At 37.0% G+C, this 14,502-nt stretch overlaps 1 protein-coding gene and 1 pseudogene across 9 annotated transcripts in view; one reads left to right on the top strand and one right to left on the bottom strand.

Annotated features, from left to right (window-relative positions):
* Window positions 1-3,376: 3,376 nt before the first annotated feature.
* LOC123599335 lies at window positions 3,377-5,686 on the top strand (annotated as a pseudogene).
* Window positions 5,687-10,375: 4,689 nt separating this feature from the next.
* CARF (calcium responsive transcription factor) overlaps window positions 10,376-14,502 on the bottom strand; it is an 83,401-nt gene continuing 79,274 nt past the window's right edge. For all 9 annotated transcript variants that reach the window (XM_045480794.1, XM_045480793.1, XM_045480799.1 and 6 more), the window contains 2 exons: window positions 10,809-10,864; window positions 10,376-10,597 (listed from right to left, as the gene is read on the bottom strand). In XM_045480794.1, coding sequence (XP_045336750.1) covers window positions 10,812-10,864 — 53 coding nt within the window. In that variant the 3' untranslated portion in view covers window positions 10,376-10,597; window positions 10,809-10,811. The remainder of the gene's footprint in view (window positions 10,598-10,808; window positions 10,865-14,502) is intronic.

The raw sequence follows: 14,502 nt of genomic DNA, 5'->3' as shown, positions 1-14,502 counted from the left end.
AACTGTGAGATCATGACTTGAGCTGAAACCAAAAGTCAGACTCGTAACCAACTGAGTCACCCAGGTGCCCCAACAATCTTTGTCTTTTAAATAGTGTATTTAGCCAATTGGTATTTAAAGTGATTATTGATATTGTGTACTAATATGTACCATCTTTGTTACTGGATTTTATTTGTTGCCCTTATTCTTTGTTCCTATTTTTCCTTCCACTTTTTCCTCCTTTTATGGTTTTAACCATATTTTGGTTTTAACCATATTTTCTTTTCTTTTTTTTTTTTTTTTAATTTTTTAACATTTACTTTTGAGAGAGAGAGAGAGAGAGAGAGCAGGAACAAGACAGGAACAGAGAGAGACAGAGAGACAGAGAGAGAGAGAGAGAGAGAGAGAGAGAGTCCAAACCAGGCTCCAGGCTCTAGGTGTCAGCACAGAGCCCGACGCGGGGCTTGAACCCACAAACCGTGAGATCATGACCTGAGCTAATGTCAGACACTTAACCAACTGAGCCACCCAGGTGCCCCTAACTGAATATTTTATATAATTCCATTTCCTCTCCTCTATTTTTTTCTTTAGTGGTTGCCTAGAGTTTGCAATATACATTTACAACTAATCCAAATCCAGTTTTAAATAACCCTATACTTTTTCACAGGCATTGCAAGAGCCTTATAATAACAAAATATTTCCCAATTCCTCTCTCCATCCCTTGCATTATTCATTTCACTTATACATAAGCATGCATATGCATATATACATAAACACACATAACTGAACATATTGTAGCTATTATTTTAAACAATCGTTAGATCAATTAAAAATAAGAAAAACAAAGTTTTATTTTACCTTCACTTATTCTTTCTCTGATGCTTTTCTTTTCTTTATGTAGACCAGAGTATCTGGCCTCTATCATTTTTCTTCTCTCTGAAGAACTTCTTTTAACATTTCTTGCAAGGGAAGAATTTCCCTTTTCTATTATTTATTTATGTATTTATTTTGTCTAAGAAAGTCTTTATTTCCCTTTTACTTTTGAAGGATAATTTCACAGGTACAGAATTCTAGGTTGGTGTTTTTTTCTTTCAGTGCTTTATTTTTTTTCTTTTTCCTTTTTGTTGTTTTTTTTTTTAATGTTTATCCATTTGAGCTTCATTTTGAGAGAGACAGAGAGCAAGAGGGGTAGGGACAGAGAGAGAGAGAGGGAGACAGAATCCCAAACAGATTCCATGCTGTCAGTGCAGAGCCCAATGTGGGCTCGAACCCACGAACTATGATGACCTGAGATGAAATCAAGAGTCAGACACTTAACCAACTGAGCCCCCCAGGTGCCCCTCTCTCAGTACTTTAAATATTTCACTCCACTCTCTACTTGCTTGCATGGTTTCTGAAATGAAGTCAGATGCAATTTTTATCTTTGCTCCTCTATAGATAGGTATATTTTCCCCTCTGGCTTCTTTCAAGATTTTTCTTTATCATTGGTTTTCTAATGTTTGAATATGATATGCCTAGGTGTAGCTTTTTTGGGAGGGCATTTATCCTGCTTGGTGTTCTCTGAGATTTCTGGATCTGTGATATGGTGTCTGTCCTTACTTTGGGGAAATTCTCAGTCTTCATTGCTTCAAATATTTCTTCTGTTCCTTTCTTCCTCCTCTTGTATTCTCATTCCACACATTACACTTTTTGTTGTTGTCCCACAGTTCTTGGATATTCTGTTCTGATTTGTTCAGTCTTTTTTCTGTTTGCTTCCCATTTTGGAAGTTTCTATTAACATATCCTCAAGCTCAAAGGGTCTTAGCCATGTCGTCTACTGATAAAAGTCATGTTTCATTGCTGTTATGGTGCTTTTGATCTGTAGCATCTCTTTTTGAATCTTAGAATTTCCATCTTTCTCTTTATGCTGTATATCTCTTTTTTGTACCTATTAGCATATTAATCACAATTTTTTAAATTCCCTTTCTGATAATTCTCAACATCCCTGCCATATTATGAGTCTGGTTATGATGCTTAGTCTGTCTCTTCAAATTGTTTTTTGCCTTTTAGTATGCCTTGTAAATTTTTAATATCCAGACGTGATGTGCTGGGTAAAAGGAACTGCAATAAATAGGACTTTTCTTTAGTGAGGTGGTAAGATGTTAGGGTAAGGGAAGCTTTCTATAGTCCTATCATTAGGTCTCAGTCTTTAGTGAGCTTGTGCCTTTGAACTGTGAACTTCATAAGTGTTTCTAAGTTTTTCCCCCACTTAAGTGGGAAAGGATGGCTAGAGTGGGCTGGAGTTGAGTATTTCCTTAACCCCCGGATCAGTTAGGCTCTGGTAAAATAATTTCTCTTGATGGTGGGCCTTGTTAAAAAGAAAAGAAAGAATGCTCTGGTTATTTGAAAAGGGTTCCTTTCCCCCTTCCCCTGCCAGAGCCATGAGGGGATTTTTCTCCAATATTTACTTTGAGAAGTTGGTTGAGCTCCTAGAAATAAAACTCACAAAATTATGCCCCCCACCATGACTGCACTCCCCTAAAGTTTTTAACTCTCAGACTTACCCGCTTTGAGCCCCCAGCAATTCATCAATTATAGTTTAGATTTTCCTATCACAGTATGGGTTCCAGTTGAGGGTTCTGCTCAGGATTTCTGCTCTGGTAAGTTGTAATTCTCAGTATTTGCCTGTCGCTCCAATTTTGGGGGTAGTTTTTTACCCTGTAACCTCACATCTCTGATGGAGCTAAGCTGTTTTGTTTGCTCAGCTTTTCAGTTGGTATTAGGATGGAGTGATGACTTTCAAGATCTTTACATGCTGATCCAGAAACTGGAAGTCCTGTCCATACCTTTTCGGTAGGTACCATAAAATTGTCTAAGCTTCAGTGTCAGACATGCTAATACAAACACTCTATGATTACACTGATTAGAACGTGGGTGTTTCCAAAATTCCTTAGCCACCCATTTATAATTATTTTATTAAGGTACATTACTTACGTATTCTCATTTAGAATCACAAAACTAGAAGTGTCTGGCTGGTTCAGTCAGCAGAGCATGTGACTTTTGATCTCAGGGTTGTGAGTTTAAGCCCCACATGTGACATAGAGTTTACTTAAAAAAATTGGGATCACAAAACTGGAAGGCTGGAAGTTACATTAGAGATCATGTAATTCAATATGTCCGTTTTAAATATTGAAAAATCAAGGCCTGAATTTGAATGTAACCAAAATTCTTGACAAGCACTGTTCAACAGAAATTTCTGCAATGATGGGGGGATCCTGGGTGGCTCGGTTGGTTAACTGTCTGACTTCGGGTCAGGTCATGATTTTGGGGTCCATGAGTTCGAGCCCTGCATCAGGCTCTATTGACAGCTCAGAGCCTGGAGACTGCTTCAGATTCTGTCTCCATCTCTCTGTCCCTCCCCTGCTCATGCTCTGTCTCTCTCTCAAAAATAAATAAAGATTAAAACATTTTTAAAAGAAATTTCTGCAACGATGGAAACGTTCCACATCTGTGTTGTTCAGTGCAGTAGCCATTAGCCATATATTGCTATTAAACAATTGCAACGGGACTTGTGCAACAGGGAAATTAATTTTTAGTTTTATTTAATTATAACTTAAAAGACACATGTGGCTAATGACTACTGTACTGGACAGATCCATAGCTAATTTACATTGTAGGAAGCACAGAGGATAGAGAAGTTAAGTGACTTGTCCTGCAGTGCACCACTTGTAGTCAACAGAACTGAAACTAGAACCCAGAACTCCTTAATCCTAGACTTTTGACTGTGCTGTCTTTTCAGAGTCCAAAGGACAATGAATTTAAAGCAGGGTTTCTCAACCTCAGTACTATTGACATTTTGGACTGGATTTTTTGTCCTGTTCACTATAGACTATTTAGCAGCATCCCTGGCCTCTACCCAGTAAATACTATCTTCCAGCTGTGACAAACAAAACTGTCTCCAGACAAAGCCATATATCCTGGGGGCAAAACTGGGGGCAAAATCATTGCCTTTGAGAACCTTAGGTTACTAGGATTTCCTAGTCACACAAGATGTCCTTCAGGACCCCCGTAAGAGGCAGGTTAGATCCAACCTAACTGTCAAATGAGAACTTTAAGAATATGATATAGAAAAAGGAGAAGGAACGAGGGCAGGAATAAGAATGGGATGGGGATCATGACCGCACAAAAGAGAGAGACCAGGACCATGATCAGATCAGAGTCGATCAAGACAAAAGAGCAAGATCATGAAAGGGAACTGGAGCAGGTAAGAGAGAGAGAGAGAGAGAGAACAGGAGTGAGAGTGAGAAAAGGAATGGGAACGAGAGAGGGAGAGACAAGAAGTGGGACTGAGGAGAGGACAAAGAAGATGCTTATGAACAAAGAAAACTTGAAAGAAAACTCTGAGAGAAAGAAGCTGCTTACCAAGAGTACCTTAAGAATTGGGAAATCTGAGAACAGAAGAAAACCCAGGAGTATGAGAAAGAGGCTGAAAGAGAAGAAAGAAGAAGATAAATGGCAAAAGAAGCTAAATGACTAAAAGAATTCTTAGAAGATTATGATGATGATAGAGACGATCCCAAATATTACAGAGGAAGCGGTCTTCAGAGAGGGTTGCCTGGTAGGCAAAAGGAAATGGAAGCAGATGAACGGGACAGAAAAAGAGAAGGAAGAGCTAGAGGAAATCAGGCAGTGCCTTTCTGGCTGAAGGGCACCTGGATCCAGATGATGGAACAAGAGGCTAGATTGTGCAGACAATCACAGATAAAGCAAGAACCAGAATCAGAGCAAGAGGAAGAAGAAAAACAAGAAAAAGAAGAAAAATGGGAGGAACCAATGGAAGAGGAAGAAGAGTCGGAGCAAAAGCCCTGTCTCAAACCAACTCTGAGGCCCATTAGTTCTGCTCCATCTGTTTCCTCTGCCAGTGGCAATGCAACCCCCAACACTGTTGGGGATGAGTCTCCTTGTGGTACTGTTATTCCTCATGAAAATTCACCAGATCAACAGCAACTTGAGGAACATGGGCCAAAAATAGAGGTAAGTCTTAAACTGGGTGTTTCCAATAGTCCTGGTCAACCTAATTCTGTGAAGAGAAAGAAACTCCCCATAGATAGTGTCTTTAACAAATTTGAGGATGAAGACAGTGATGATGTATCCCTAAAAAGGAAACTAGTTCCCTTGGATTATGGTGAAGATGATAAAAATGCTGCCAAAGGCACTGTAAACACTGAAGAAAAGCTCAAACACATTAAGGTCTCATTGAGAAAATCCCTATGGCCAAACCTGAGCTCTTTGCTTATCCCCTGGACTGGTCTATTGTGGATTCTATATTGATGGAACGATGGATTAGACCATGGATTAATAAGAAAATTATAAAATACATAGGTGAAGAAGAAGCTACAATAGTTTATTTTGTTTGTTCTAAGGTTATGGTTCATAATTCACCTCAGGGCATTTTAGATGATGTTGCCATGGTACTTGATGAAAAAGCAGAAGTTTTTATAGTCAAAATGTGGAGATTGTTGATATATATGAAACAGAAGCCAAGAAAATTGGTCTTGTGAAGTAAAAATCTTTTTACATTTAGAGTTTTGTTTCAGATTTCTTCTTTTCCACCCTTCAGAAAACTTTGACTTTTTCGGTCTTCAGAGGCATTTGGAGATCTGTGCTTTTTTTTTCCAATGTAGAAAATGTGAATTTTTTTGTCCTTTAATGTGGTGATGCCCTGTGTACACCCTTGGTTGTAAAAGACACCTGAATACTCCTTGGTTCTCTTTATACTCACCAGGTAAAAATTACTGGTATGTTTTGTAAGCCACAGCTACTGTACACAGCCTATCTTATATAATCTTGTTTTATTTTTTGTAAGTATTAAAATGACCCCCCCCCAAAAAAAGTGCAAATTAACTCAACAGGGATGCCTATTGGTGGCTACCACTTGAATGGGGATTAAAAATCAACTATGCATAATAATTTGTTGAGCACCTACTATGTACATAGTACCATATGCTTTACATATTTTATCTCTAACTATCAAACTAACATTGCAAGACAGATGGAATTCTCTTCATTTTACAGATAATTGTGGTATAGAAGTTTAACTGGCACAAGGTCACACAGCTAGCTAGCAAGAGGGAAATGCAAAATTCATACACACCAATTAGCTATATCTGAATTTAACACCCATGTATTTTCTACTTGAGTATACCTCTAACAACGTCTTTATTACTCAGGACTGAAGAGGCAGATCTGAAACATAAGATAAAGAACAGAATATAAATAGAATGAAGAGAATTCTTAAAGAGGTAAAGGTACATTCAGTGCGGAGAGTTGCAGGGAGATATTACCAAATGATTACTATGCTTAAGGAAGAAAGTGGTACTTGAGCTAGACCTTGAAGGAATGTCAGAATTTGAGTGTCCAGAAAAAAAAGAATTCTGAAAAGAGACTGCTTAGGTAAAAGATTGACTCCTCAGAAAATTCTCCTCTAAATTTTGAAGAGGCTGTGATTTACGTGAGCAGTCTAGCTAGCGTAGAATAGGAAGGAGATGAGGTTGGGAAGATAAAGGTTGCAATTAGCTCACAGTGGGTCCTGAATGCTGGATCAATGATTTAGATTTCATTCTGTGTAAAATGAGAGTTTTTAAGCAAGGCCATGACAAGAATAAAATTATATTTGTTGTCCTACATCTTGTGATATTTTTCCCAAGGCAACATGTAATCCTACACTCTTTCCAACACACAGAATACAGTAATTAAAATTTAGTTGAAACATGAAAGAAAGCCACTTCACTTTCACGTAAAATAAACTTTCAATGGTGGCTGGAAAGTTAATTGAAAGTTAACACTTCCAAAGTCTACAGTAGAGAAACAATCTTTAATCAAGAAGAAAAAAGAAATTACAGGAAAATTTTACTTATAAAGTAGCAATTTCTCTTTCTAAAATTATTATTTCCTTTTACCCAAATGTGAATAAAATAAAAATTTGAGGCTGGGAGAGATTTTCTAAGAAAGCAGCTTTCTTTTTTTTTTTTTTTTTTTTCCAACGTTTATTTATTTTTGGGACAGAGAGAGACAGAGCATGAACGGGGGAGGGGCAGAGAGAGAGGGAGACACAGAATTGGAAACAGGCTCCAGGCTCTGAGCCATCAGCCCAGAGCCTGATGCGGGGCTCGAACTCACGGACCGCGAGATCGTGACCTGGCTGAAGTCGGACGCTTAACCGACTGCGCCACCCAGGCGCCCCAGAAAGCAGCTTTCTTGAAATCCAATTGCTCTAATTCAAATTCAAGTATCTGAGATCTCTTTACTGTTATGTATCAAGGATTATTTCTTTCTTACAGCAATACAATACTATATGAATTAAAAAGAAAATTAAAAAAAAAAAAAACCACCTCTATGTAATCTCTACCCCATGTATGCTGTACAACCACACATCTCAACTACTTTTTTTCCCCTACATTATTCACAGTAAAGAATGTATGAGGGGCCCCTGGGTGGCTCAGTTCATTGAGCGTCCAACTTTGGCTCAAGTCATGATCTCATGGTTTATGGGTTCGAGCCCCACGTTAGGCTCTGGGCTGACAGTTCAGAGCCTGCAGCCTGGTTTGGATTCTGTGTCTCCCTCTTTCTCTGCCCCTCCCTGCTCTCACTCTGTCTCTCTGTCTCAAATGTAAATAAATATTAAAAGGAAATTTAAAAAAAAAGAATATGATATTTCTAACATTAATCTAGTAGTTCTTAGGAACTGCATCTGGTACTAGTTTTCTGGTTTTTTTGATAATTCTTTTGATTTGTATATTCGTTTGATTTATTGGCTCCTTACATTTTTTCTGTTTCAGTAATAAAGTGGATTAATAATTATCAGTGTATTTGGAATTAAGACTATGAAATCTAGAGTGTCAGGGGTAAACAACTACAACTGACTCATAGGGCTTTACTTTTTCATATTACCACAAAATTTTAATAGTAATCAAAAAGTAACACTTATTAAAACATCTGAGTTCAAGTAGTTTGTAAAGGTTAATACATATTAAAGGCAGTCAAGTCAACAATGATGAAAACACAAAATGTTTCACAGTTTTCTGAAGACATTTCTGAAAAAAGTTACCTATTTCACTTTTCCTATTTTATTGTAATGTATTTAATTAAGGAGAAAGATCTTTGTTTACTGAGCATTCCATTCCTGTATTTATTTCCTGCCAAAAGGATCATTAGCTTTTGTTTATCATATGATTCATCATGGTGACACACATTAGGAGATCAAGAAGATTATGGTTTCCAGTTTCGAATAAGCAGATGGAAAATAGTGCCCTAAAGGAATAAGTTGAATGAAACAAAAGCTTGTTTCAGTACAAATTAAGAGGAAGAATAGAAAACTAAAGAAAAAATTTTCCATTTAGCTTTTAGGTTTCCAGATAAGAAATCAAGCAGCCACTGTAAAGAAAATACCCTCAGTTGAATAATTTTACAAATAGAAGTGGCATACACAAGCCTACTTTCCTGGGGTACCTGGGTGGCTCAGCTGCTTAAGTCTCTGACTGTAGCTCAGGTCATGATCTCAAGGTTCATGAGTATGAGCCCCCATGTCAAGCACATCCTGCTTCAGATCTTCTGTCCCCCTCTCTCTCAGTCCCTCCCAAACTCATGCTCTCTTTCTCTCTTAAAAAAAAAAAAAATTAACATCAACTGCCCACTTTCCCAATTATATCTTATTGTTTGCAGTTATCCACTCAGTCTCATTAAAAGCTTTCTGATGTTTTAGTGGGTATTTTATTACAAAAAAGAGAACCACTTAGGGCAGTGTACGATGGGGAGTTATTATTTAATGGTTATAGAGTTAACGTTAGAGATGAAGAAAAAGTTCTGGAGACGGATAATAGTTCTGGAGATGGTTGCACACAGTGTGAATGTACTGAATGGCAAAGAACTGTACACTTAAAAATAGTTAAAATGGTAAACTTTACCTTATGTATAGTTTATCATTAAAGAGAGAGCAGAGAGAGAAAGAAAGAAAGGTGCAGTTATTTTACTTGACTAGGATATGGTAAAAAAAAGGCAAAAAACGCTAAAAGCCAAAATAGGCATTTATGTAATAATTTAGGCACTATAAATTTTATTTCTCATCAGAATGTTGTAATAGCTATTAAAAACAAGAGAGGTTATGGAAGGGAGTATAAATTCCAGATACTTAAGTGACCAATAACTGACCAAATGAGTCAACATATGATTAAAGACAGCAACTTCCTTTCCTTTTTAGATTCCTGATCCACCCTTTACAGATTTTGATTTAAAGTGGTATCTTGATAATTTCCAACATTGCCAACTTCCTAGGCTGTGCTCCTACAAATCCGATTATCTTTCGGTCTCTCCCCTCCTATTCTTAACTACCTGTGTAAGTTAAGGGGTGGAGGGAGAGTTTAATGTAATATAGATGTAAAATGCAGTGGATTAAATAAGATGGGAATTTTAAATCTTTCTAACAGTCTTAAGGTAGGTAGCGCACCTCGATCCCACAATGAGATTCAAGGGCCCCAGTTCTCCCCTTCTCATTGCTCTTTGAACTCACAGGATATTGTCCTTATCAACCAGCTTACAGGAAGGAAGAAAAAGTGGAAATGAAGGACCATTTCCTTTTGGTTACATGGAAGTGGCACTCACTTCTCAAATTCCATGAGCAAGACTTTAGTCAACACCTACATCTAGCTAGAAAGGATACTGGAAAATTCTATTTCTCACTAGGAATCCATATACCTAGGTAATACTATGGAAAATGGATTTGGGGAGAACAATGTGTACTCTGAACACTACCCTATTCCCAACATCATCAGGTGACTGAGCATAGTTTGTTTGGTTCTCTTATAATATCAGTATTTCCAGACACTAAAAACTGTTAGGTTGCATCTATCACAACATTTTTTTTTTTTAAAGGTTCCCATAGTCTTTTTATTCCACAATTCTTACATAACAAATCATCTTAAGACCTTGTGGTGCCCCTTGAAGGCATTATGCTCAGTGAAATAAGAAAGAGAAAGGCAAACACTGTATGATCTCTTTTTTTTTTTTTTTTAATAAATAGAATCCAAGTTCATAGATACAGAGAACAGATTGGTGGTTGCCAGAGGCAGGGGTTGGAGGGTGGAAGAAATAGATGAACTGTTGCTATTGTTTTGTTTAAACAAATTTAATAAAAAAAAAATATTTGGAAAGATCCTCAGGTATCTTTAAATTTGAATGAAATTTCTCTTCCTTTCAGTTAACTTTGTGTCATTATTTGTAAATATGCATGATCCAGAGATAACCATGACAACTCAGTTATGTGTATTTTCCCCATTTTTCTAAATTTATTCAATGATGCAAGTATATGTTTTTAACAAAATAAAATTATGCTATGCATTAAACAATACTTAGTAAAACTTAGTGGCATAAAACAAAAATTTTATTGTGTTCACGACTCTATGGACCAGGGATTTGGGTAGAGCAAAGAAGAGATGATTAGTATCTACTCCACAGTGTCTGGGGCTTCAGCTGGGAGACTCAAAGGCTGGGAGTGACTCAATGGCTGAGGGCTGAAATAATCTGAAGACATCTTCACTTACATGTCTGTGGTTGATGCTGCCTGTTGACTTGGAACTTCATTGGACTGTCAACATAAAATAGGTGGCTCGGTAGGATGGCTCAGATGAGCATCTGACTCTTGATTTCGGCTCAGGTTATGATCCCAGGGTTGTGGGATTGAGCCCTGCATCACACTGAGCATGGAGCCTGCTTGAGATTCTTTCTCTCTCCCTCTGCCCCTCCCCTGCTTACGCTCTCTAAAAACAAAAACAAAACAAACAAAAAACCCACAAAACCTGTTAAATGTGGTCTCTCTGCACAGGCTCGTTTAAGCTTCCACACAGTGATTTCTGAAACAAGAAACAAAGCACTAGCTATAAGGGACAAAATTGATAACTTTCACTACAATAAGATTTAAAAAGCTTGTTCCTCAAAAGCACTACAGAGACAGCAAAGACACCTTGGAAAAGGAAAATATATTTGTAAAACGTATTTTTAATAAAAGACTCTTACTTGGAATATGTATAGAATCCCAACAAAAAAAGTAATAGAAACTATCTAGAAGTTTTTAATTTTTTTAATGTTTTTACTTATTTTTGAGAGAGAGAGAGAGAGAGAGAGAGAGAGAGAGACAGAGCGTGAAGAGGGGAGGGGCAAAAAGAGAGGGAGACAGAGAATCTGAAGCAGGTTCCAGGCTCTGAGCTGTCAGCACAAAGCCTGACTCTGGGCTCGAACTCATGAACCATGAGATCATGACCTGGGCTGAAGTTGGACGCTCAACCAACTGAGCCACCCAGGTGCCCCTAGAAGTTTTTAAATGAGCAAAATATTTAGATTGGCCATTCACAGGAAGGGAAATACAAATGGTGAACCAATATTGAAAAGGTACTCAAACTCAGTTGCAATTAAGGAAATGCAAATTAAAACCACAATTAAAACCCACTATATATTTAGGAAGTCTGACAATAAAAAGTATTTTTAAAGATATGAAACAACTGTAATTATCATACACTGTTAGTGAGGGTATACACTGGTACAATCGATTTGGAAATCAGTTTGGCACTATCTAGTAAAGCTACCTGTATATCCAATGATCCAACTACTTCGTATGGAGCTGGATAAACTGTGCATGTGTGTACCAAAAAATATGTATGACATGTATCATTTAAACATCCATCTATATAGAGAACAAGCTGGGTTAACATGTGACAGAGATCAAGGACTGCACTTTTTTTTTTTTTAATTTTTTTAATGTTTATTCATTTTTGAGAGAGAGAGAGAGAGAGGCAGAGTGTGAGCATGGGAGGGGCAGAGAGAGAGGGAGACACAGAATCCAAAGCAGGCTCCAGGCTCTAAGCTATCAGCACAAAGCCCTATGAGGGACTTGAACTTCTGAACTGTGAGACCATGGCCTGATCCAAAGTAGGGATTACACTTTTCATCAGCACAGGGTGATATATGGAAGGGTTGAATCACTATACTGTACACCTGAAACTAATATACACTGAATGTTAACTAAATGGAATTAAAATAAAACTTTAAAAAACCCATCAGTCTATGCATTTCACCAATTTAATAGACTAAAGGAGAAAAACCATATAATTATCTTGATAGATGCATTATGTGACAAAAGTCAACATCCACTTGTAATATAAATTCTTGACAAACTAGAAAAGATCTGAAATCTAGACAGCTCCAAATGTGTATGAATTACAGAATGAAATGCTTATCTTCCAATTTAAATATCCTCTGAACTATTTGGTATACAAAATCTAAGACAGTAATGGCTTAGAGCCAATGTTCCTTAAAGATTGTCCCTCAGGGTGCCTGGCTAGTTCACTAGGTAAAGCATGTGACTCTTGATTTTGTGGTTGTGAATTCAAGCCCTATGTTGGGTGAAGAACTTACATTAAAAAAAGAAAACTTAAATACCGTCCTCTATTAGATCTTTATAACAACTTTTTAATTAAATATTTTGTTTCAGGAGATTTCAAAGATCAAGGTGGGTTGAAAATAAAAGTGTTAATACTACTCTGAAAAAAATATTTGCCCCCCCCCATTAATATATTAATCTATATCCTACAGTCCCTTATCTTTTAATTTATAAACACTCTAGGTTGGCAGGAAGCATACTCTTCCTCATGGTGAATTTTGATAGTTCATGAATTATTTAATTTAGAGTGAAATATGATTATAACACAGACTTTGGAGTAAAAAAGTCCTGGGTTTAGATTTTTGATTCTTGGCTTCTTAGCTATGTATAATCTCGGGTAAAGTATTCAATCCCTCTGAGTTTGTTTTTCTTCCATAAAATTGGGATAATAAAACCCAGGCCAGGTGTGAGGATTAAATGATAAATATAAAGCATCTGGCACTCAACAAGTGTTATCTATTACCATATTTTAGAACTAAGTAAAGTAAATATATGTTAATTGTTGCTGGGTGAATTTCAGAGACCCCAGGCCCTGGGGCCTCGACCCAGCCCAACCCAAAGAGGTTGCCAAAGGTTCTTGTTTTCATCCCAAGAAAGAATTCAAGGACAGACACAGCACACCAAAGGAGTGACACAAGCGGGAAAGTTCATTAAACTGAAAGTACACTCTTGAGATGTAAAAGGAGACTAGCTCAAGAGAAACAGAGAGAACAAAAATCACAAATGAAAGAGGAGAAGTAACAACCAATACCACAGAAATACAAATAATTGTAAGAGAATATTATGAAAAATTATACAAATTGGACAGCCTAGAAGAAATGGATAAATTCCTAGAAACACATAACCTCCCAAAACTGAACCAGGAAGAAATAAAAAATTTGAACACAACATGATTACTGGCAATGAAATTGAATCTGTAATCAAAAAAACTTCCAAGCAAATTCTACCAAACATTTCAAGAAGAGTTAATATCTATTCTTCTCAAACTATTCCAAAAAATAGAAGAGGAAAGAAAACTTCCAAACTCATTCTATGAGGACAGTTATCACCCTGATGGCAAAACCAGATAAAGACACCACAGAAAAAGAGAACTACAGGACAATATCTCTGATGAACATAGATGCAAAAATCCTCAAAAATTACTAACAAATAAAATCCAACAAAACATTAAAAAAAGTCATTCACCATGATTAAGTGGGATTTATTCTTGGGATGCAACAGTGGTTCAATACTCCCAAATTACTCAATGAGATAGATCACATCAATAAGAGAAAGGATAAAAACCATATAATCACTTCAAGAGATGCAGGAAAAGTGTTTGACAAAAGTACAACATCAATTCATTATAAAAAACCTTCAACGAAGTAGGTTTAAAAGAAATATTCTTCAACATAATAAAGCCCCTATATAAAAAACCCACAGCTAACATCACACTCAACAGGGAAATGCTTTTCTCTCAGCTTTTCCCCTAAGGTCAGGAATAAGACAAGGATGTATACTCTCACCACTTTTATTCAACATAGTACTGGAAGTCCTAGCCATAGCCATCAGACAACAGAAAGAAATAAAAGGCATCCAAATCAGTAAGGAAGAAGTAAAACTTTCACTATTTGCAGATGACATGATACTATATAGAGAAAACCCAAAAGACGCCACCAAAAACTACAAAACTGATAAATGATTTCAGTAAAGTCACAGGATACAAAATCAATATACAGAAACCTGTTGCATTTCTATACACCAATAATGAAGCAGCAGAGAGAGAAATTAAAAAAAAACAATCTCACTGGGGCACCTGGGTGGTTCAGTTGGTTAAGCATCTAACTCCAGCTCAGGTATTGATCTCGTGGTTCCTGAGTCTGAGCCCCACATTGGGCTGTCTACTGTTAGCATAGAGCTGCTTTGGATTCTCTGTCTTCCTCTCACTGCCCCTCTCTTGCATCTACTTGCATACTTCTCTCACTAAGATGAAAGAAAGAAAGAAAGAAAGAAAGAAAGAAAGAAAGAAAGAAAGAAAGAAAGAAAGAAAGGAGAAAAATCCCATTTACAATTGCACC

Source organism: Leopardus geoffroyi, chromosome C1 (assembly GCF_018350155.1).
Source record: "Leopardus geoffroyi isolate Oge1 chromosome C1, O.geoffroyi_Oge1_pat1.0, whole genome shotgun sequence".
Taxonomy (NCBI): domain Eukaryota; kingdom Metazoa; phylum Chordata; class Mammalia; order Carnivora; family Felidae; genus Leopardus; species Leopardus geoffroyi.
Note: the sequence above shows the minus strand (reverse complement) of the source record. Positions and strands in the feature narration are given on the sequence as shown.